At 33.5% G+C, this 24,065-nt stretch overlaps 4 protein-coding genes, 1 long non-coding RNA gene and 2 pseudogenes across 5 annotated transcripts; 6 read left to right on the top strand and 1 right to left on the bottom strand.

The window, feature by feature from the left end:
- Window positions 1-78: 78 nt before the first annotated feature.
- LOC147934849 (uncharacterized) lies at window positions 79-1,056 on the bottom strand. The gene is made up of 5 exons (XM_087472826.1): window positions 947-1,056; window positions 736-831; window positions 298-463; window positions 156-215; window positions 79-93 (listed from the first exon to the last, which is right to left on the bottom strand). The coding sequence occupies exons 1-5, from the start codon at window positions 1,054-1,056 to the stop codon at window positions 79-81; spliced, it is 447 nt and encodes a 148-aa protein (XP_087328952.1).
- Window positions 1,057-6,309: 5,253 nt separating this feature from the next.
- LOC104725013 (uncharacterized) lies at window positions 6,310-8,112 on the top strand. Its single transcript, XR_757823.3, has 5 exons — window positions 6,310-6,472; window positions 6,559-6,614; window positions 6,704-6,783; window positions 6,865-7,370; window positions 7,758-8,112. It is a non-coding gene; the product is annotated as an uncharacterized LOC104725013 (long non-coding RNA).
- Window positions 8,113-9,044: 932 nt separating this feature from the next.
- LOC104725014 (non-specific lipid-transfer protein 13 pseudogene) lies at window positions 9,045-9,535 on the top strand (annotated as a pseudogene).
- Window positions 9,536-11,265: 1,730 nt separating this feature from the next.
- On the top strand, window positions 11,266-13,076 carry LOC104725015 (zinc finger CCCH domain-containing protein 61). Its single transcript, XM_010443608.3, has one exon. The coding sequence runs from the start codon at window positions 11,626-11,628 to the stop codon at window positions 12,751-12,753; it is 1,128 nt and encodes a 375-aa protein (XP_010441910.2). The 5' UTR covers window positions 11,266-11,625; the 3' UTR covers window positions 12,754-13,076.
- A 3,681-nt stretch (window positions 13,077-16,757) lies between these two features.
- LOC147934850 (uncharacterized) lies at window positions 16,758-18,230 on the top strand (annotated as a pseudogene).
- A 68-nt stretch (window positions 18,231-18,298) lies between these two features.
- LOC147934851 (uncharacterized) lies at window positions 18,299-18,868 on the top strand. The gene has a single exon (XM_087472827.1). It carries the CDS (start codon window positions 18,299-18,301, stop codon window positions 18,866-18,868), a length of 570 nt encoding a protein of 189 aa, XP_087328953.1.
- Window positions 18,869-21,171: 2,303 nt separating this feature from the next.
- Window positions 21,172-22,085, top strand: LOC147934852 (uncharacterized). Its single transcript, XM_087472828.1, has 2 exons — window positions 21,172-21,840; window positions 21,933-22,085. Exons 1-2 carry the CDS (start codon window positions 21,172-21,174, stop codon window positions 22,083-22,085), a joined length of 822 nt encoding a protein of 273 aa, XP_087328954.1.
- Window positions 22,086-24,065: the final 1,980 nt, after the last annotated feature.

The following is a 24,065-nucleotide window of genomic DNA, read 5'->3' on the forward strand; positions in this document are numbered from 1 at the left end:
TGGGGTAAGAATGGGTTGTTGAAGTTTGGCTCTGGTTTGGCATGAGGAAACCATTGTCCTTCTTAGTTGTTTTAGAGCTCATTCTTCCTCTATCTGACAAAGTTTAAGGTAAAATACACTTATTTGTAAAGTTTTTCATTGTATTACTATTATACCAATTTTGTGGCTTCAGTCTCTTCGCGGTATCTCTTGTACATCATCTCTTTCTCTTTGATCTGGAACCAAAGATGGTAGAACAAGTTAGTTGAGAAACTGAAATGTTCCTTTTAATATGCTGATCGAGTTAGATAAGCTTACTTTATAGTAAAAAGTCTTCCGTTTCGATAGCCCGATGGTGGATATGGAGATTAAACGTAACTCTTGAATTTCTATAAGAGGCCTTCTTAACTTTCTCTGGAACAGGAATCTGATCTCTGAGTCAGGTGAGAATTCACACAAATCATTGGCGAGCTCTTTGAATATGCTGATTAAGAAATAGCAAAAGAACAGTTTCTTACTTGAAGAAAACTTCTTTGGGCTTCTTCTCTCTCTATTTTTTTAATCCTCTCATCCATTTCTTTCTGCATTTCCTCTTCGTGTCTAGCTAGACTCTCTAACTGTAACGGGGACTCGTGCATTGCTTAGGCTCTGGTTTCGGTGGGATCTGACCTGAGTTGGAACGTTAACCATTCTCGACTTTTTTTGGCAACAAAAAACTGACTTGCGAGGAACGAAGAAGAGCTTCGTAATGCATACCATAGGAAAATCGGTTGTGTAAGGATATGCATGGGGTTTCTTTGTAGATGCTTTTCACGGCAAGAACCAGAGTTCAAAGATAGGACATGAGAACACCTGCAACATAAAGAGTTATGCCACGTATAAACAAACAGTCTCACTCAGAAAATATTTTTAGATCCGAGCGTTTGAATCTCTGTCAGATGAAAGCGAACTGATCAGTGTGATTTACCTGGATTGTGGAAGATGTGGTGTACTTCTTTGTGGAGCAGGCAAAGCTGGAGCTGCCAATATCTGTGTCAAACAAAGAGAAAGAGCATGACTAGTTTTCAGTTTTTTCATTTCTGTGCAGCTCTCTTGTTTCTGAAGTTATTGAAGATAGAGAGACATAGAGGGAACGCCATGCGTTACTTTCTTATTTAAAGGTCGCTTTTAAAACTTCGGGTTCTTTGCAAAATTTTCTTCCTCAGGCTCCAAAGTGCTTTTAAGTCTCAGAAGACGAATTCGCTGAGATATCACAACCTCTGGTTCCTTCGGCCGTAGATTGGTTCTGGACTAAGATTATCAGCATTGTCCATTAAATCTAATTGAAGAAAACTTCAAAGAAAAATTTAAATCTAAAATCTAATTGGGATGGAGGAATGTTCTCTGTGTTATCACAGCTATTACTACTGTCTACTATAGTTGGAGACTTGGAGTCACTTTAGAATGATCATATGAAACAGTGTCGTTTCAGGTCTACAAAGTACAAAGTATAAATTTTGTAGATTTTATACTTTTAAAGAAAAATTTGATATGTTGTATTAGTTTATGTATTTTGGTGTTATTTCTTTATATATCTTATGCAATTTCAATAATGATAAATTTTGGTTTTATATTCAAGTTCATGTAAGTCATATTTAAAAAATATTATAATTTTGTGTGGTAAAATATTATTATTTAAAATTTTATATAGGTATGATGATATCATATGTTTTAACACAAAAACAATTTCTCTATTATTTTGTGGATTAAGTTGATTATAAAACTGCAAATTGCAAATTGTAAATTATGTTGAATGCAATTCCAAACATTTACGGGTGACAAACCTTATTACACCATTTTATCATATAATCTTAACATTTTCATTTAATTCACTGTTTGTTATAAAGATCATAACTCATTTTATCATATAACTCATTATATTTAACCCATCGTTGCTATAACTATTTTAAATATATTTGATTTAAAAAATTTTAATTAGAGTATTTCTAATTTTTAAATTCTTTGATCAATTATATATTTATCGTATTATTTAAAATTATTAAGTTAAACTATTTTTAAACGTTTTAAATTTAAAAAAAATTATTTCACAAAAAAAAGAAATGTATGAAATCACATATAAATATTCAAATTCTGAGCTATTGCTCGGTCAAATTTTTGTTGAAAAGATATTTGTTTAAAGGAAATATAGTACTTAGTCGGAGTTTTTGACCCCTTACAATTTTACTTTATCAATCTAACAATTTATATTCTTTTTAAAATATTAAAGTCATGGCATATGCAGAAAAAAACTATTTATTATATAGATGATATAAAGATTTATTTATTTTACAAAAATAGAATCATATAAAGATGAGAGGTAATTATAATGATTAATAAAAAATTAATATGGTAATTTATATATCAAATCCTATATGTTCATTGAGATTGGTTATTAATTTTTTGGAAATTTAAATTTTCGTTTTTAAAAACTAATTAAATTTTATAAATGTATTAGACATTTTTACCTATAGTAACTATAATTAGTTTATTCTTTGAAACCTACATTTCTAATGGAAGCTACCCTTTATAATGTTTATTATAAAATGTACTTCCATAATATTAGTATAGGGATGATTTAGAGTTAGCAAATAAGATGATGTTGTTTCTACAAAAAAGATTGATTAACTAATGCTCTCAAAGACAAAGCAGAAGATTTACTAAATAAGACTAAAAAATCAAAAGCAGTCTTTGTTCTAAGTATGTTATGAATTGAGCTTCTGTATTGAATTTTTTTTAGAGACGATTAGGTGTATCGTGTACTTCCAGCATCGAAAAGGGAATTGATTAGCAAAGTACTAAAACATCTTTTTAAAGTTTTTAAGCCATCAAAAAAAATTTCAAAATAGTTTACGTATATACAAAAAATTCTACAAAATGTACAACAATACTTAAAAATCTTACCAAATCAATAAAGTTGTTAGTATAGTAAGGCATTTCTATGAGACTCACCTAGATTTTGTGGCCTTTTTTTCTCTTTTGATCTGCTCACAACAATGTAATCGATATTAGATAAAAGATTTAGATGTAACACCAAACTCAAGTCAACCCAATTTGATGTAAGTATTAGCCTCATTTTATGTAAATTTAGCCTAACTGACATGTTATGCTAAAATTAAGAAGAAATCAAAAGCTGATACTGAGACTAACTTTGGAGTTAAAAAATCATTGTATAGAAAGTTTTTTAAGTCACTACAAAACCGATTTTCCTTGTTTGACAATCGCCTAATAAACTGATTGTAATACTAATCAAATCCAAATCCAAACTATAAATCAAACCTTCTATCAAAAACAGTTCGTCGTACTGTCATATACTTATCCAAAAATATCGTCAACCATGGAAATAATCCAGTAAATGATACACCGGTAAAAAAATAAATTTTGATACTAAAAAAAATGATATTTTCGATGATTCTCCATTTTATGTTCACGTGAACTATTTTTTAGTGATTCATACCTTAACTTGACATATGATGTATTTTTAATCACTATACGTATATTTAATCACTGTACTACTTAAACAATAATACAAAACAACAGTGGATTAAATACCTAATGAATTCAAGACCGAACCCCAAAATTTCTTTGCATTGTGCTCATGGCCGACTATAATAGTATCTCCAAAAAAAATGGATGGAAAAGCACTGTTTATGCACTAGAAATGCAACAAGCAGATGCTACATCATTATAATTTTTTTTAGGTTTGATGAGTTAATTGAAATCAGGAGACGAGAAGAATAAGATAACATTACCGTGATCTATGATTTTTTTGCATAAACTGGTTGATGGAGATCAGGAATGAGCTTCAAAAACTTGTTTAAGTAAGGTTTATTTCGGTTGTAAATGTTCATCAAAACGTCATATCTTGATATGGATGTGGACATCGTGCTATAATAATTAATTAATAATGAAAGAACACATCCAAGAGAAAGCATGTCATTTACATAAATTTGTAATTTATGTTCTTAGTTGATCTAGTTCTTATTACTCATGTGTTATCTGGAACCTAAAAGTTTTCTAAAAGCACATCGATCGAATCATAATCGATAACTGAACATATAATTTAATATTCTAAAAATAGAACTATCTACACGTATATGTTCGTTTTATCTTTTTGTTTTTTCAATTTCATCGTCTTTTTATTTGAACATAATCTATAATAATAAAAAATATAAGTTATAAGCTCCTAAAGCCGTCCACATCGGATTTAAAAAACTAATAGAAATTTGACATATCACTTATTAACATTTTATACAATTTTCAGAATTTTCTATATTAAAAATTATTTTAAACAACCTTTATTGATTTGACATGTTATTTATTAACATTTTTTAAATTTACAGAATTTTTTTGAAAAAGGAAAATTTTAAATTTATGGAAATCAAAGAACTAAGCACAATATCCCACATCAGCTAGAAATTTTTTAGACAATGGTTCAGAACCAGTATAAATAAGATTAATATGCTTCCGACAACGAATGAGCAGGAAAGCTTGATTTATCAGGCGTCCAAATTTAAAAGTTTTATTTAGTTTGATCTGGTTTTTTATTTGATCAAATTAAAACTTTAAACAGTTTCAAAAAAATATTATAATATTTAAAAATTTTAAAAGTTTAAATATTATAAATATTGAAACTTTTAAAAGTTCTTAGCTTTTAAAAAGTTTTTAAATATTATAAGTCTTAAATTTTAAAAGTTTAAAATATTATAAATATTGAAAATTTTTAAAAGGTTCAAAATTTATATTTCGAAACCTTTTAAAAGTTTAAAATATTCTAAATATTGATGCAAAACATAAATTATCTTATTTATCTACATTTGTGCTTTTTATTTCTTATGAGCTCTAAAACATATTTTTGTGTATGATTTTATAGATGAGTTGATATTCTTTCATTAATTTTTTATTTTTGGGTCTAAGGAAGAAGGATTGACATCGCAAGACCTTAATTTGATGTTTGAGTCAAATTTTGAGGTTTAAAGAAGAAAGATGGACGACAAACACAAATGTTTTATTAGCTATACATAGGCATGACCAGAGTTACGGTTGTCACGATTAAGGTTTATTAACCATCGGTTATGGTTAGAAATTTTTGTAACCTTAACCAGAACCGTTTAACAAACGATTAAACGGTTATGTTTAAATACGGTTACGGTTCAAGCGGTTATTGTTATATACGGTTACGGTTATTTGATAATATGATATGGTTGATATTATTTGATGATATAATATAATTGATATTATTTATTTATAATTAATATGTTCTTATAGTGTACTCATATTTCTATATATCATATGATTCATATTAAATAAATAATTATTAGTATATTTTATTATGTTTTTAAAATATTATAAACCAAGTAAAGATTTTGGTTTGAGAAGTTTCTAAACGTGTGAATCTAAAACCAAATAAGTATATGGATAAAATTGTCAATAATTGGGTGCATGTGTTGACTATGCTAGTAATCATGAATTTCACAAATTTTATGAGAAAAGAAATGATTTTGTTCTTAGAGTTTGATGGGTTAACAAGTTGTGTAGTAATCTAAAAAAAGTTTTTTCAATGGAAGAATGTGAAGAAGTTGACGAGGAAAAAGAAGAAAAAGAGTATAACGAATAACCAAACATTAAAAGTTACGTTGACAATTAACACAAAATTTGACAATAAAAATGATAAGAAAGAATATGAAGAATAAGAAAACATTGAATAAAAAACACGAAAACATAGGTGGTAGCGATCAATTAAATATGAAAACGAGTTAAATTCATGATTATAAAATTGTTTCGTTTTTCTGGTGGTCAAAGAAAATGGTTTAGGATATGTGAGGTAATCAATTTGATTTGCCTCGCCTGGACGTCAAGTTAAATTTATGATTTTTTTTATCAGATTTGATTTTATAACACAACTGATTTTTATATTTTAAAAAAATTGTGTATCTAAAATTTAATTTTTTTCCTTAGTACTAATTTTAATTTTTTTATGAGATAATATTTTATTACCGTAATCAATCATATATAATTTTTATCAAAATATATCAAATAAACCCACGCGTAGCATGGGTTCAAAACCTAGTAAATATAAATGGTTGACATTGTTTCCATTGCTTGGTTGTATTTAAAAAAAATAATCATCCTAAATTTTTTATATCAAATGATGTGTTTGTGTTCCAACCAGGACGACTATGATTTTACTCAGATTATTTTCATCTAACAAATTTGGTTCTCTTTTTTGCCATAATTGTCTCAAGCCGAAGGTAGTAATCATAAATATGTGTAAAGGTAGTTGACATTCTTAATAACCATTCTTCCTACCAAAAAAAAAAAAAAAAAATCTGATACCTAAACAGAATTTCTGGACCATGGTGTTTTAACTCTGTTGAAGAATTGGCTTGAACCTCTTCCAGATGGAAGCTTGCCAAATATAAACATTCGTGCAGCTATTCTAAGAGTTCTTACTGATGTAGGCTTCTGTTTCCCTGTAAAGAGATTTTTTGCGTGATTTTGATCCTTGCTAGCTCCTTATTAATTCTTGACTTTGTCTTGCAGTTTCCAATTGACTTGGATCAGTTCGATAGAAGGGAGCAATTGAAAAAGAGTGCTAGGTTAGGATACATTTACCGGATACAAATTGACAAATCGGTATGTAGGAATTTATATACACAGGAACTTATATTTGTGCTAGCTTTGGCAGGTCATTATGTTCTTATCAAAGTCCAAAGAGGAAACTAATTCCAACAGACGACTTGCTAAGGTTTTGGTTGATAAATATGGGTATACATCTTTTTTTCAATAGCTCCAATTGCTTGAAACGAATTCCAACTATTTTGCTTACTATATACTTTGATGTTGCAGTTTCGTCCGATTTTCAATAAGAGTACTAGGTTTGAGGACATGAGAAATCTCGATGAAGATAGGGTTATCCAATCACTGGAAGGAGATGGTCTAATATAGTACTCGACAATCGATGAGTATCATTTCAAGCACGTCGAGCTCTGATCTTATCTAAAAGTCATTTAGAGTTTGGTTACTCCGTAGATAAAGAGTCATTAGTATTATCTGGTGGTTTGAGAGATGTTTTCAATATCTAGAACCTAGGATCACTTTTATATAGCTCACTTCTGTTGTTTCATAGGACATGTGGTCACCAATTCTCGCTTAGGGGTATTAATTTAACTCCCCTTCTGATTACAAACTTGATTGCTTTTTAGGTAGTGGATTTGTGGGTTTAGATAGTGCTTTCCAGTTATGATTACTTTTTTAACAGTGATTTATGCATATGTTGTATGAGTTGTGATGATAAAGCTAAGTCGAATGTAGCTGTACTCATGTATGTGCTTCTGCAAACTTCATATTCAAAGGTAAATTCAATAAAACCAATACAACGTTTGCAACGTTTATAATCTATATATTGTAACCTTTGCTCGTCTCCGTAATTTTTGTTGTTTAGTTATGGTAATGAATGCGTGTGTACATTTCAATCTAAATCAAGTTTTGTGGACACTTTACCACATGTAAACTTTATTTCTCTTGAACTTGACTGTTTTTCTTCTTCTGGTTCATTGGCATCCTTTTGTCTTTCATTTTAATTTGGCTCTTTTCCTAAGATCTTTAAACGTTTGCGACCGTTTATGATCTGAACAACTATGTTGATGGTCATATGAAATTATTTCTTCAGTACAAATAAAAAGAACATTTTAAACGGTGACTGCTTAAGGGTCAAGACTAATGTGCTCCTTCTCTGGCAGGTCTGGTCCGACCATCCAACAATGGTTGCAGAGCCTTCACGAGAATACTCATGTTTGGTCTGAAATCAGTTTCGTATTGTACACACAAAGCAGCAACTGCAGGTAACTGCATTATCAACAAAAAATGATCAAACACGAAACTGTTGGATCAAGCAAGACTGGTTCTATGTCCTAACCATTAATTCCAGCTAATATAGGCACTGCCTATTCAATTTATCTTGTCTCATAGTGATACTTTAAGTTAGAAAATCTCAATTGTGTGCTCCAGGTTCAAGCTTTTGTATAGATTTATGTCTTATTATAGACTTTTGTTTTTTGCTTATTTGTTTAGCAAAAGTAAACATAAGTTTTGATATCTAACAATATAATATATATATATATAATTCGGTAGAGTAATATAAAGAGTTAATTTTATTGATTATAATTGGGTAAAGGAATGTAAGGGTGGTACTCCTTTGTGTGCTTGAGAAAATTTTCAAATTGAACTCTAAGGTAAATTTTAATTATTTTAATAAAGTAAATGCAATCTAATTTTATTTATTTCAAGATAAACACCATATAAAATTAATCGAAAAAAACAAAAAAAAAAAAAAACAAAAAATAATCCCGCGGCGTAGCACGGGTACTATCCTAGTAAAGAATAACGACTTTAAAATATTACTTGCATTATTTTATGGCCAAAACTATTATACAATGCGAAGTGATTTTAGTACAGTGACAGAAAGTAAGTCCATTTGTAAAAGGCACCATCACATCCGGGATTGAATCCTCGTTCTTACGAATGTAGGAATTTGGCTAATGGATCGACTAATTGTGGTCCAATTGTTGACAAAAAAAAACTATTATACGAGTTTACTTCATCCATGTGTTCATGGCAATTGCTCTCTACGTACTTACATATATAGTGAAAATTGGGTATACAGATGGCGCCGGCAAATCCCAAATTGCGTATGAGTTATCAAAAACAAAACAAAAATTTTACCAAAAAAAAAAAACAAAACAAAAAGAGATTAAAATTAAAATGTATGTTGAATTGTTAAATACAGAGAAGAAAGAAGATGATATGTGGAGTGTTAAAAAAGGAAAAATGAGAATCTTAAATTGGTGAATCCAATTATCTTCACAAATTTTAATAAAAGAAGAAAGCTAGTTTCATTCGATTTGTATTGTTTTCATTGGTATATACGTATACGATGACCCTAACCATCAAGTACAAAACCAAAACTCATGAAATAAACATGACTAATACTGAATACTATATACAATTTTCGTCATATATCAAAAACAGTCTTAAGAGTTCGTCTCATTTTCATTAAATCAAAGTTTAGAAATGGATACACACATGACTAAGTTAGCCTAAGAGGTTGTCTCTCATTGTGTCATCAAATCGAAGTCTAGAAATGGATACACACACGGCTAAATTAGTCGTGATATCACTACTACTACTTCTCGTGATCTCCGATCACACTAGGCTACTGATTCAGGTCCACTCATACGTACCATTTTGTGCATACACATATGATTATTTTGCTTATTGTCTCGACTTTCTCACGGGATATTACTACAAACCCGATAAAAAATGTTGTGTCCATATCGCAAAACTCAACGTAATTGCGAAACACAGAAAAGAGAATCCGAGGCTTCTGTGTAATTGTATTGAGATAATGACGAGAGGTTATACGCCTCCAATCTTGGCTGATAAGATCCAACAGCTTCCTCTTCATTGCAACACACATCTCAGCTTCCCTATCTCCTCTAGCATGGATTGCTCCACGTAAGTATGTAAACATTAGTTTTTATTTAAGTGGAAAAAATATTTGAATTATCTTTGTAGGTTTTGAGATTAGTTTAGCTAGTTTGGGTTCAACTCAATATGATCCTCGTTATATAAGAAATTATAAAAACATTATTTATATAGTCAAAACCATTATTAATGATATCGTGTGATTGGTAATTTTTTATGCAGGGTTTAAGTCTTGATGGGTTGTTGTGTGGCCAATTTATTAAAGGGGGTAACAAAAATGGATCTCTGTATTCAATTTTGGTTTTGTTTTAAGTTTATTATCGTACAACCTTTTCAGCTTTAGAGTATTTTGGTTCAGAGAATGTGGCAGCCAAATTGAAAGAAAAAATTGAGTCTGGTCTTCGTGTCATTTTTGGTTTCGATTTCAGTTTTCTTACAAAAGTGCTGAAGAGCCAAATCGAGTGAAATGTTTCTTCAATATTAATTTTCTTTATCTTTCTCATTTAAATTAAGAAAACATTTGAATTGACTTAAGTTTAGTTAAAATCTGTCGTCGACAATATTTCTGTTTCCTAAAAAGTATACAAATAAAAAAAATCATATGCGTATTTGTTTTGGGAAAAATTTGTATTTAAGTTATAATTTCGATTTGTTTGTCCGTAACAAAAAAAAAATGTAAGTTTTAAAACTTGCACATAGAATCAATTGTCTTTGAGAAGAAACTACCGGTTGGAAGAAAAAAACAAAGGTTCTTTGTTTCCATGTGGGCTAGCCACGTAACAATTATAGAAATCAAGAAAGCTTGTTAACATATCAAACATGTTAACAACATTATTAATACAATTATATTACACACTGTAATACTGTATTAACATATGTTTAATAGTGTTTTATCATCATTATATTTTAATTTAACATATTACTTTAAATTAGATAGATAGATTTTAGGAAATTAATATTATGAAATAAAGAAATCATTATGTTTGTAATGATTCCAGAACTGTCCATAACTCATGACTCCTGACCACTAACTACTTTAATTTTTAGATCAAGAAAATAAGATAACACATGCATGTAATGTAAATATGCCTATCTAAAAATATATATATATATATCAAATTGTATATTCAGAAACAATGACTCCATATCCGTAAGAGAACGCCAGCTCCTACTCAATTGCATGAACCTATCTTTATGTTCTCTCGCCACGAACTCTTCCCTTTTGTCCCCTTCTTTACTCTACACCTCATCATCCTTCTTCCTTTTTTAAAATAACTTATAATTACTTATCATCTACACAACAATAACACTAACATATATACTACTAAACATTTCAGTTTAGAATGTTAACAAAATTTTCAGACTATATTTTATGATTAAAAGAGAATGTAAATATATGAACTAAAACTAATTAATGAGGTGCATTGAATTATAAATATATAAAATTAATAATCATTATGTTTTTCTTTTCTTATATATATTATACTCTCTTTGTGGTTTTATATTATAGGATGTTTAAGAAGATTTGTTTTTTTTTTTACTTTATAAAATGTGTTACAAAATTTTAGGCAGACTTTAATGTTATTGATATTTTTGACTCTTTAAATTATGAAGTCTTTTTTATTGGTTGGATTGTCTTTTAATTAATTATTAATAAAACTTTATTTTTAAAACTAGGTTTGTCAATCTTCATGCTTTTTATATAAAACATCTTGATATTATATATATATATATATATATTAACAATTAAAATATTTTTGTATATTTAAATTTATAATTTTTTAATTTTACCATAGATTAATTATTTTCATTAAATATTAAATATTTAATAGTTTTTTAATCATTGTGTTATCAAGCAAAATATCCTATAAAGCCGAATATAATCACGTCCATTGTCTTGATATTTGTTTGTCAACAACTAATATAAAACGCCTTAACTTTTCTTGTCCTCATCTCTACTCACTAAATATAACCACTCCATATCTCGTATATATATATATAGACAATTAGGCATCTTTCATTTTATCCCACACTTATCTCTCTCTCTCTTTCTTTCAAAACCCAAAACTAGTACACAAACGAAGTATATATATCTCTCAATCTCTCATCTTTCGCCACGTAGACATGGACGTCGGCCACATCAACAGACCAACGGTGGATATCCCGCCGAGAAAGCTTCTCTCCTCCGCCAAGTCTCCTTCGTCGGTTTCAAGTCCTCTTCGGGACTATAAAGACCAAAGAGACTATTCTTACGACTCTGACTCGGAAGATCCTTACGCCGGGGACCATTTTAGGATGTACGAATTCAAGATCCGACGGTGCACACGTAGCCGTAGCCATGATTGGACTGACTGTCCTTTCTCTCATCCTGGTGAGAAGGCTCGTCGTCGTGACCCTCGCCGGTTTCACTACATCGGCGAAGTATGCCCTGAGTATAGTCGCCAAGGCGGCGGTGATTGTAGCCGTGGTGATCAATGCGGCTTTGCGCATGGTGTGTTCGAGTGTTGGCTTCACCCTAGTCGTTACCGTACGGAAGCTTGTAAAGACGGTAAGCATTGTAAGAGAAAAGTATGTTTCTTTGCTCATTCTCCACGTCAGCTTAGAATTCTTCCGCCGTCTTCGCCGGAGAATTTTATCTCCGGTGGTTGCGGCGGATCGGCGTCGTCATCTCCCGCGTCGGTGTTAAGTAATAAAAATAACCGGTGTTGCTTGTTTTGTTCACACTCTCCGACGAGCACTCTTTTGGGGTTGTCAAGATCACCGTCTTCGTCTCCGCCGTTGTCTCCGGCTAATAAAGCCGCTGCGTTTTCACGGCTGAGCCGCCGTCGCACCGCTGTTTTAAACGAGTTGATTAGTTCTTTAGATTCCTTTAGTCTCACGGAAGCACTCGCGGCTTCCTCGTCGTCTCCGGTTACCATGCCAGTTTCCACGACGGCGATGATCGCCTCAGCGAATCTAAGCAACCACCACCAGCACCGTGTTCCGCCGTGGCTTGATGTTGGAGAGAGAGATCTCCAATTGCATCAAGGCAGTCCTTTACAATTTGCTCTTTCACCTTCTTCTACTCCAAGTTACCTCCATAGCCAGCCGTCATCGAGCTTCTTCAGCGATGGATTAACACCACGCGGTGGCCGTTTAAGCGATTTCACGGCGGCTTCAGCTGCGGCGGCGGAAGCTAGGGATAAGAATAGCTTTGAAGTTGGTTCTAATGGCGATCTTGATCTCGGATGGGTGAACGATCTTTTGACATGAACAAAGAACAATGTAACGTTAACGGTGAACCGTCGGGGATCTTTCCCGACGGCAAGAATTATGCGGCGGCGGAGTTCCGTCGTGGTACATTGTTTATGAAATATTTGTTAACTTTTACGATTTTTTCCATGAGAGCTAATTAAGAGTCTGTACTATGTCGTGCTTTAAAAATATTACTTTCTTCTGAGTTATTATTTGTTAAATAGTAACTTCTATTGCTATAAATTGATCTCTTGGAACTTGTAATTTCTTATATATTTGGGATCGAACTCCTATGTAATGTTTACTTCAAAATATTCTGTTTAATAAAAAAACTTTGTAAATTATATGTGCTTTTCATAAAATGTCCACAAACATTGTTAAAAAGAAAATTTATTCTTTACATATATGCTCTATATCAAAGGTAATTAAGCAAGTACTGATCCCTAACATTGTAATTGTAACATTAGATGTCGCTCGAGTCGAGTTTATATAGTGGAGAATAACGTTATTGTTAGGTTTCGTTGGTTGATTGTGGAGCAAATATACTATTCCCATCATTCACTGCAAAATCTTAAATATTTTGACACTAGAGTATAAAAAATGATGATATATTTCCCCCACTCCGAGAGCACTTTGTTTCCTAGGAGACATACTTATCTGAACGACAGCTGTACATGCGTAGAGGTGTTCATTACTCATATAGATACGATATAATACACAATTTATACATACTTATACATGTGATCATGTGCATCATGTATATACATAAATAGATAAACATAGTAGCAAATGTACAAAAGTTAAGTGTCGGGGTGTGTAGGTGTCACGTGGACCGCATGACCCACCAATACTTTAGTTCCCATTCTCATCTCCATGGGTCGGTAAGTCCTTTAGATGTCTCCTTGGAGACATATTCACTATCATACATTAGATGATCATTTACATATGTTTTTGGAGAAAGGACTGTGGGCCAATAACACCATAAAATGGACCCTAATAAGCTTGGATTTAAATATTATGATACATGGAACTCTAACCATTTTACTTCTTGTTGAAGAGTTTGGTGCATGCATGTACTTAACTTCCCATCTTTTTCTTGATTTTTCTTTTGGAGTGTTCACTCTTTGAGATGTGAGAGTGAGGACCACGGTAGATGAATAATACAATGCGAAGAGAGAGAGAGAGAGTAAATCTAACAAATATTAGAATTGACTTTTTGTCCATCTGAATTTTTTTTTACATATATGTATTTCATCTCCACCTATTATCATATATGGGCTTGCGTCCTCGAACTCTACTTCCTATGACCGGAGCTTAACATATGTGATTTTGGGTACAAGTCTTGTCGTTCTCTTGTAGTTACAACTTTTTTCTATCTAATGGAATGTTCACTCTTCGAGATATGACTCTACAGTCCTGTGACTCTATGAGAGTAATGACAACGGTAGATGAATCTCATAATACAATGCGATAGAAGAGAGTAGAAAACTTTTTAAAAAATATTAGAATTGACTTTTAGTAGATCTGAAATTTTGTTTACACATTGAGAAAGTTTTTTTTATTAATTATGCATTTAATCTCCACCTTTTACCATACTGTGATTTTAGCTACAAACTATTGTCGTTAAATTCTATTGCATTTAATCTCCACCTTTTACCATACTGTGATTTTAGCTACAAACTATTGTCGTTAAATTCTATTGTTGTTACAACTTTTTCGATCTGATGGACTATTGATATGATATATGTCTGATGGTCTCAGTCCCACTCCCACCCAAGTGCAGTTATCTTATATTTTCATGATATATCCATCGTGTCGATTTTTTGGTCATGGAGTTTTTCAGCTTTTGAAAATCCAATACATTTAGCTAATTTAGCTTCATAGTTCTTGTGGTGCTATTTGCAAAACCATGAAACCTTTATTCACCCTGTTCCTACTCTAAAATGACTTTGTCTGCTTAATTATTCGGAATAATTTGATTATTAGCTTAATACTCAACAGCTTTACGTTGCTCACCTCTACTTAATTTGTTGAGATGTAGAAACCTATTCATCCACAATATACTAATTACATTAAGACTTTTTGCATGGATGTCACCCATGCATGTCTCCATTTATTACATTGCAATATAAAGAGATTTTGCCTCAACGTCATACATTATTATTATTTATTTATTTTTTTTTTATTTTTTTTTTTGACGCTTGGATCGAGAAAGCCCAAATCATAGTCACAACCCCTGTTTTAGAAATCGCTAGGCGTTAGTCGAACGGTAAGGAAGGGCCTAACGATTAATCGGAAAATCGGATTTAAATTGGGGACTTATCGGAGACTAGTTTTAGGGCTTTTATCTCTATATCTATATAATAGATTAAAATTGCATAACATTTCAAAGATTTTATCCCAGTCCAGTGGTTTGCGTCTTACTTTACAGATAACTAGATCTGAGTTCGAAACCCATTAAGTCATTTTTGTGCTTTTTGTCAATTTTATTAATGAAGGGCAAAATGGTCATTTCTACACTTCATTTTCTCCATACGACAGACTTCATCTGCAAACCCTAATCGCCGCAAATCATCTTTTTTAACTTGTTTTCCAGTGAATTCACATCTCATTCAATTGTTTTCTTTAATTAAATGGTAGCTCTAAGATATATCATACTATTTTAGATCAAAAAAGACAAAATTTATCGGATTTTTTTTCGTTTTCCCGGTTTTGACACCGATTTGAGTGAAATTGTGGTGGAGTGCCGCTGCCGAGGGTTTAAACGGCGCCTAAGCGGGCTCCGCGGCCGCGTTTTTGAACAGGGGTCAAAACTATACAATGCAACTGTTTGGAGTTGAATTATGGTGAAAACATGAATTTATTCTTCACGATTATTTCCACCTAATTCATGCCATATCGCGCAACACAATTAGTATTTACTATTTAGTCATAATAGACAATCTGAGACTCATCACTCAAATGAAGAAGATAAGTTCATGACTTTATTATTATTTTTCCTTAAGGTTCTTGGTTACAACACTGTTCATATTTATACTAGGAGGATTAGGTTTAACATGTCACCTCCTCCTCTAAACATTTGAACTTATGGTCAACATAATTTCTTGATTGGAACAGTTGTGATTACTTTTGCTTTTAGGAAGTTGCTGGACAGCTTCCTTCTTCTTGTATAGACTTTTCTCTTTGTCTTGTTTTCTAGGTAGACTTGAGACTGGCTTAATGGGCTCCAACTCCTTAATGGGCTTTGGCTTCTGCTCAACAGACTTGGGCCTCCAAACCATTCTCGGTCTACTATCCTTAGGCTTTTTGTCTTGTTGTTGTAAATCGACTAGGGTTTTGTTCTTCGGTTTCGATTCTCTTTCGACCTTCTTCGAATTGGCCGAGTGATGAGTCTCAGATTGTCTATTAAGCCACACAATTTAACTATGAAATTAAGTTTTAAAACACCAAAAAATATAACACATGCATCAACATAAATTAGATAACCATACGGTTAAATATATATAAAGAGAAAGTTAGAAACATTGTGCCAAAACAAACTAACAATCCAATTCGATTATTATAAGCTTCTTATACTTTTTCATCACCTACACTCATAACCAGCTTTTCAGCTCTTCAAATATATAGGCCACTTCGTCCACACTCAAAAACATAAATGATTTCATAGCATGCATGAACCACTTTTACAAAAGAATTTCCTTTTTTGGGCACATGACCTTCTTTCTCTATTAGAGTCTTTCACTTGGTAAAGAATAGATCTTAAGCCTGGAAAAACACTTTCCCATTAACCGCAATCCACTGTTTTAAGCTTAGTTTTAACCTAAACAGCCTGTTCTTCAAAGATCATTCTCAGTTTGTTAGTCCTTGGTTCTATACTCGTTGAAAATTTTATCTCCTGGGTAGTTTTATCCGATAGTTAAGTTTCTTGTATCTTGGGTAGTATCGATCTGCAGTCCTAGAGATCTTTCTGCTAAGTATCTAGGAGGTTTATACTTCTGAGTGCTCTTAAATTCTAGCGAAGTATGTCGTATGCTATGGATAAGACTCTTCTGGCCATGTCTTTGGAAGAGGAGGAAGTGGAGATTCCTTTTCAGATGCCGGATTTACCAGAGTACCAGTCTATGGAAAGAAATGCTTTAAGCTTGGTGGGTCGGACACTTAATCCTGGGTGTCAATCTATGAAGAATCTTATTAGAGATATGCCAAAGAAGTGGCAAAAGGCGGGAAGAATAAGGGGAGTTGCACTTTCAGGTGAAAAGTTTCAGTTTATCTTCAACAACGAATATGATCTGCAGGAAGTTTTGGAGAAAGGGGCCCATACCTACAATGACTGGTCAATTGCAGTGGACAGATGGTATGAGAATCCGCCGGCAAATTATCTCCAGTTCATCCCTATCTGGGTTCAAATTTCGAACTTACCCATCAACTTTTACACTGCTAAAGCCATCACAACACTAGGGGAGCTTATATGAGAAGTGAAGGAAGTGGCTTTTGATCCAGATAGGCCTCAGATACAAGATTTTGTAAGGGTTAAAGCTCTGTTTGATGTCTCTCGAACTCTTCGAAGATCGAAGTTGGTGAATCTACCCAAGGGAGGGTCGACTTACGTCAAATTTCATTATGAGAAGGTACAAAAAAGGTGTTATGAATGCCATAGATTAACACATGAAAAAGATAATTGTCCCTTTCTAATAAGGAAGAAAGAAATAGAGAAGGCAGCCTCAAGAGCAGGAACTCCAATTCCAAAGTCACCTAAAGTTTCATGTCTTAAGGAAGGTGATCCTTTATTTGGAGTGTTAAGAGAGGATCATGTAGGTATTGATCCACTCACTGGTAGGCATAGAATCGCTCCGGAGGTTCTTGAAGGTATGAGACAGTATCTACTGGTCAATACTAATGAAGATTGGATTATTAAAGCAGACATAGTGAAAAAGTCGGTCAGTGAAGTAGAGCAGGATCCGATTGCAAGGAAATCAGTGTTGAGGTTGGAAGCTCCCCCGATCTTCCACCGGAATGTCAATAAGGACAAAGGAATAGTCTTTGGCTTCAATCTCTCTGTTCCAGCTGAAAAGCAGTCTCAAGGGTCCGGTTCTTTGGGAAGCCAGGGTGTCTCTCTATCTATTTCAAGTCTAGAAGATACTCGGCGTTTGGTGCTTGGTTCTTCAGAAGGTGGTGCCTTTCCTGATAATTTCCTAGGTTTATCCCAACCTTTCCAGGATATAGCGACGGGTTATAGGACAGGATCTTTTGATGCTGGTCCTTCCGGCTCTATCACTGGAAAGGCTAAACCAAGAAAGTGTCCCCCCAAAAATATCAGAAAGTTTAAACCAAAGCCGGTCAGTGGACAGGCGAATGCTCAAGCAGGACAGAATAGTGAGTTTTCAGGGACAAAGGATAAAAGAAAAGCAGATCAAGAAGGTAGAAGCACTGCAAAACATCCAAAGCTTAGCCCCTCAGAGGTGATCCCAAAGGGGGGACTGCCTAACGTCCAATGAGCATTCTGAGCTGGAATTGTCAAGGACTGGGACGGTCTCATGACTTGACAATTCCACATCTCAAATAAATGCGTAAAAAACATTTCCCAGAGATGTTGTTCTTGATAGAAACTATGCATAGTAGAGACGTACTAGTAGATTTACAAGTTTGGTTGGGCTACGATAGAGTATATACGGTGGATCTTGTCGGTAAGAGTGGTGGCCTAGCTCTTTTTGTTAAAGCGGGAGTAATGGTGGACCTCAAATATTTTGATAAGAATCTAATGGATCTGCAAGTTCAGATGGGTGCATCTACTTTCTTTATCTCATGTATATATGGTGATCCAGTGTTTAAGAAAAGGGAACTCAACTGGGAGAGATTGAGTAGAATCGGATTAGGAAGAAAAGAAAGCTGGTTGTTGGTAGGTGACTTCAACGACATACTTCACAATGGAGAAAAAGTGGGAGGACCGAGAAGATGTGATTCAATTTTCAAGCCTTTTTCTCAAATGCTACAAGTTTGTGATATGATCGAGCTGCCAAGCCAGGGAAACTGTTTCACATGGGCTGGCCGAAGATATGACCTTTGGATCCAAAGCAGATTAGACAGAGCTTTTGGCAATAAGGATTGGTATGGGGAATTTCCAACTTCTAACTAGGCTTTTTTGGAGAAGAGAGGATCGGACCACCGACCAGTTCTGATAAAACTGATGGATTCCCAACTACAGTACAGAGGACAGTTCAATTCGACAGAAGATTTCTTTTCAGGCCCCTGGTGAGAGAAGAAATCAAGAAAGTTTGGGAGATTGGAGGGGTTCAAACAATCTTAATCAGATTGAAAGACTGCAGGAAGACTCTGAGTGCTTGGAAAAGGAATAATGATCACAATTCTCACGACATGATCCGATCAGTGGAGCAATCAATAGAAAGAGAACAGTCTTCATCTTTCCCCCGTTACATTGTGGTAAAAAACCTGAAGTCAGATCTCATCAAAGCTTACAGGGAAGAAGAAATTTACTAGGCTCAGAAGAGTAGGTTCAGATGGATCAAAAAGGGCGACAGAAATACTAGATTCTATCATGCTTCGGTGAGAGGGAACAGAACAAGTAAAAGACTAGATGTGTTACGAGACCATAATGGGAATCTCCAATGATCATAAGCAGCAAAAGGAGATGTGGCTGCAGATTATTTTCAAAACCTGTTTAAATCTTCAAATCCGGCCAGTTTCTCAGCCTGTTTTTCTGGTATGGAGCCAAGGGTTACCCATGAGATGAACTGTTGTCTAGTAAAACAAGTCACCAAAGAGGAATTCAAGAAAGCGGTGTTCTCTATCAATCCCTCCAAAGCTCCTGGACCGGATGGGATGTCAGCAATGTTCTTCCAACATTATTGGAACATAATTGGAGATCAATTGGTGTCCGAGGTTAAGAATTTCTTTGAGAATGGTATCCTACCCAAGGTATGGAACTACACTCACCTCTGCTTGATTCCGAAGATCCTTAATCCTTCTGATATGAGTGATCTGCGTCCTATTAGCCTCTGCTCAGTTCTGTATAAAGTTATATCAAAAGTCATGGTTAAGAGATTGCAACCCTTTCTGCCTGACATTGTTTCAGATTCTCAGACTGTGTTTGTCTCGGAGCGGCTTATCTCGGATAATATTATAGTAGCTCATGAACTGATTCACAGTCTCAATACCAATGCAGCGATCTCGGCAGAATACATGGTAGTTAATTCAGATTTGTTAAAGGATTTTGATCGACTGGAGTGGAGCTATTTGAGATCTCTTTTGCTAGCCATGGGTTTTCTTTGCAAATGGGTTAATTGGGTGATGTTGTGTGTGTCCTCGGTGACATATTCTGTTTTAATCAATGATCAATCGTTTGGGATGATTCTTCCAGAAAGGGGTTTAAGGCAGGATGATCCTTTATTCCCCTTCTTTTTCGTTCTGTGTACAGAAGGTTTGACCCACCTTTTAAACCTTGCTCAACAAGCTGGAAAAATATCTGGTCTACAGTTTCAAGAACAAGGTCCAATCATACACCACCTGTTTTTTGCGGATGACAGTCTGTTCCTATGCAAGGCGTCAATTGAACAAAGTACGACCTTATTTGAGATTCTAAAGGTTTATGGAGAAGCTACGGGGCAGCTTATAAATCCGGCTAAGTCTTCGATCTCTTTTGGTTAAAAAATCCCTTTGAATATAAAGCAGGAGATCAAAAACCTAATGGGGATTACAAATGAAGGTGGAGCAGGAACATATCTAGGACTCCCAGATTGTTTTAGTGGCTCAAAGGTCCAGATGCTAAACTTCATTAGAGACAGACTTCAGGCTTGGAGGATTCTTCAATTCCCAAACTGTATATCCTCCAAGCTACTAAAATCAAGGTATTTTCCTAATGCTGATTTTCTGGAAGCTTCTTTAGGAAGTCGTCCCTCCTTTGCTTGGAGAAGCATACTTTATGGCAGAGAATTGTTATTTAAAGGGATAATCAAGCGAGTGGGAAATGGTTCCTCGATAAAAGTCTGGTCGGATCAATGGTTAGAAGCCGAAGTGGTACGAGCTCCATGGATGATGAACCCATTGGTGGACATAGATTTAAAAGTGGAGGAGCTAATATACTTCGAAAGCAGAAAATGGGATTTACAAAAGCTAGAGGAGAACTTCTTACCTGCAGATATTCTTCTGATCAAGAAATTTAAGCCCATTGTCTCTAAGGAGGATTTCTATGTTTGGAGATTCAATAGAAGTGGAGATTTCTCTGTAAAATCAGCTTATTGGTTAGCTTGTCAAATAAACAAGGAAGCTCTGATCACAGAAGCAATGGTCCAACCATCACTCAATATCCTTAAAGCGTAAGTGTGGAAGCTTCAAACGGACCCCAAAGTTATAGTCTTTCTCTGGAAACTTTTAACTGGAGCAATACATGTGGCTACGAGACTGAATAGTAGAGGGTTAAATATGAATGTTTCATGCGCCATCTGTGGGATTGCAGAGGAAACAGTGAACCATGTTATCTTTGCATGTGCAAGTGCGAAACAAATTTGGGCTCTGTCTGATTATCCGTCGCCTGAATTTGGGTTTGATAAAGTTTCTATCTATTCTAACATTCATCACTTGCTTGTCAATAGAGATAATAAAGCTTGGCCGCAATACATCAGGAGAAGTTTCCCATGGATAGTGTGGAGGATCTGGAAGAATAGAAACTTACTAATCTTTGAAGGTAAACACTTCTCTCCTATTGAGTCAGTGGCGAAAATCCATGGGGATGTTGATGAATGGTTCTATGCACAAAGAACAGACTCCAATGAAGAGCCGAGGGAAGAAAATTCACAGCCATATAACAATCGAAGGAATGCTTCCCAGACTATATATGATGGTAAGTGGAATCCACCTCCTGATAGATGGTTAAAATGTAATATTGGTATTGCATGGTCAAAAAGAAACCAGATGGTAGGGTGTGTGTGGGTATTGAGAGATGAGAGAGGAGAGGTTCTTATCCATAGCCGTAGAGCTTTCAATGGGATCTTTTCGAAGGATAAGGCAGGTTTTGTTGGGATAGCTTGGGTGATGGAAAGCATGCTATATCATAGAGTCACTAAGGTCATCTTTGCTTCTGAAGATTCCACGGTGATAGCTTATATACAAAGACCGCAGACTTGGCCATCTTTTAAATGGGAAATTGAAAAAATAAGATGCTAGAAGGTTTTTTGTAATGGAAGATTGTCTTGGAGAAATCATCAGCGAATAGAGGAGCTCATCTCATTGCTCAAAGTGTCATTAGAGACAACCGCACCAACTCTTATGCGGCGGCTAGCTTCCCCTCTTGGCTTACGGAGCTCTTTGAGAATGAGAGAGTTGTTTCATCTTTTTGACTTGCATCTAGAAGGTTGATGTTAAAAGCTCTAGGAATTTGTTAGAAATATCCTTTTTGATATATATTTTTTAAAAATGCTTTTTTCAATTATTTTTATTTTTGCTCCCTTTTAATTTTTAATGACCATTTTACTCCTAAATGAAAAATATTTTAATCAATAAAAAACAAAATTTTTCTGCCAAAAAAATTTCTGACATATTATCCGACCAAAAAAATTTCGAAAAAAAATTCCCGCCAAAACTTTTTTGTCAAAAAAAATTTGACAAAAATAATTCCCGCCAAAAAAAATTTACAAAGCTTTTATAAGGTTTTAAACGATTTAGAAACCTTATAAAACATTGTGAAAACTTTGTAAATGCCTTATAAAAACTTTTTAATGTTTTTTAAAGATATAAATTTTAAAAATTTTGGTGGAAAAATCGAATTTCGTAATTTTGGCGGGAATTTTTTTTTTTGGCCTTAGTGCAGTGGCCAATGGTAATTCCTTAATGCACAAGACACCATCACACCAGAGATCGAATCCCGCTCTCTACGAATGTAGAGATTTGGCTAATGGGCCGGCCTAATGGTTGACAAAAAAAAATGGCGGAAATTTTTTTCATTTTGCTGACATTCTTGCTGTCACTCAAAGAAAGGGTAATTTGTTCATTTTATACATAAAAAGGGGTAATTTTATGGTTAAGAAGGAGGGGTATTTTTGAGAATACCCTTTTTCACGAAATCTGTTTCCTTTGAAGATTAAATAAAAAAAAGTTGATAATGGTCATTTTGTCAATTTCAAAATATATTAATTGATAAATCTGATTAATTTACTAAATTTTTATTGGTTAGTTGTTATATATATCATTATAGGAAAGTGTGTTTTTGTATTGGAAATTAATATAATATATAATTAAATATTCCTATTAATTATTTTTAAAAATGTGTGAGAACTGTAAACCATCAATTTATAAGGAACAAAATAGTACACACACTTAAACAATATCCAAATAAAATGGTGTTTAGTGCATCCATCCCATTATGGTTATTTCAGTAAAATGAGATTTGTTGGAAATGGATAAAAATTTAAACAATATGGATTCCGTAGTAAGTTCGTCAAATCTTAGTCTACATTTAAAGACAAAATTTTGACAAACATATATCTTTCAAAACTACATTGGATTTATGTTAGAATATATGTTAATACACCCGTTCAAAAATTAATAGAAATTTGTCAAAACACATTTGCTGAAATTTTGACGAGGTATATCAATAAAAGAGTCTATCAAAAATCTGTCTAATTTTATTGTTTTTTATATTTAGTATAGTATATATATATATATATATAGTAGAAAAACTGTTAATTTTTACGGTCATACTTAATATTCGTCTTATATATAATGTCTAGTGCGCAAGTACACTATCAACAAGATTAACTAAAAATATATTACGGAAAATTGAGTAAATAAAGTATCTTATCTTACCATACGATGTTTTTACACTTTATCACATTTTGGGTTATTTTGGATATATATTTAACTGTTACCATAAGATTAACGAAGCAATGCGCGTCTACCTACCCAAACAAAGATCCCGTTATCCCCATAATCAACGGAGATCGACACTTAAATAGGGTTTTCAGTTAAATTAGGCAAAAAAATCTTACCCCATTCATAGACGCAATTTGGTAACAAGTTTGGTAGTCATGATCTGCTGACGCAGATACCAACATCATTGCTAGAGCATCCATGGACGTTGATGAACCGTCTTTCAACTTGCTAGACAAGTTTATTATGAGACTATTGTATGACTATCGGTGTGCCAAGTATGTTTTGTCAATTCCAAAATATATTAATTGATAAATCTGATTAATTTACTAAATTGTTATTGGTTAGTTGTTATATATAGTCTTATAGGAAAGTGTGTTTTTGTATTGGAAAATAATATAATGTATAATTAAATACTCCTATTAATTAATTTTAAAAATGTGTGAGAATTG

This window comes from Camelina sativa, chromosome 11 (genome assembly GCF_030686135.1).
Source record: "Camelina sativa cultivar CO46 ecotype springtype chromosome 11, ASM3068613v1".
Taxonomy (NCBI): Eukaryota; Viridiplantae; Streptophyta; class Magnoliopsida; order Brassicales; family Brassicaceae; genus Camelina; species Camelina sativa.

Excerpts from the sequence above, each read along its gene's own strand:
- LOC147934849 (XM_087472826.1), bottom strand. The coding sequence starts at position 1,056 with ATGAAAAAACTGAAAACTAGTCATGCTCTTTCTCTTTGTTTGACACAG. Across the intron at positions 464-735 it reads ACACAACCGATTTTCCTATG|CATATTCAAAGAGCTCGCCA; the intron begins GTATGCATTACG and ends TTTCTTAATCAG. Across the intron at positions 216-297 it reads GGAAGACTTTTTACTATAAA|ATCAAAGAGAAAGAGATGAT; the intron begins GTAAGCTTATCT and ends CTTTGGTTCCAG.
- LOC104725015 (XM_010443608.3), top strand. The coding sequence starts at position 11,626 with ATGGACGTCGGCCACATCAACAGACCAACGGTGGATATCCCGCCGAGA.
- LOC147934851 (XM_087472827.1), top strand. The coding sequence starts at position 18,299 with ATGCGTAAAAAACATTTCCCAGAGATGTTGTTCTTGATAGAAACTATG.
- LOC147934852 (XM_087472828.1), top strand. The coding sequence starts at position 21,172 with ATGAATGTTTCATGCGCCATCTGTGGGATTGCAGAGGAAACAGTGAAC. Across the intron at positions 21,841-21,932 it reads TTGCTTCTGAAGATTCCACG|ATTGTCTTGGAGAAATCATC; the intron begins GTGATAGCTTAT and ends TTGTAATGGAAG.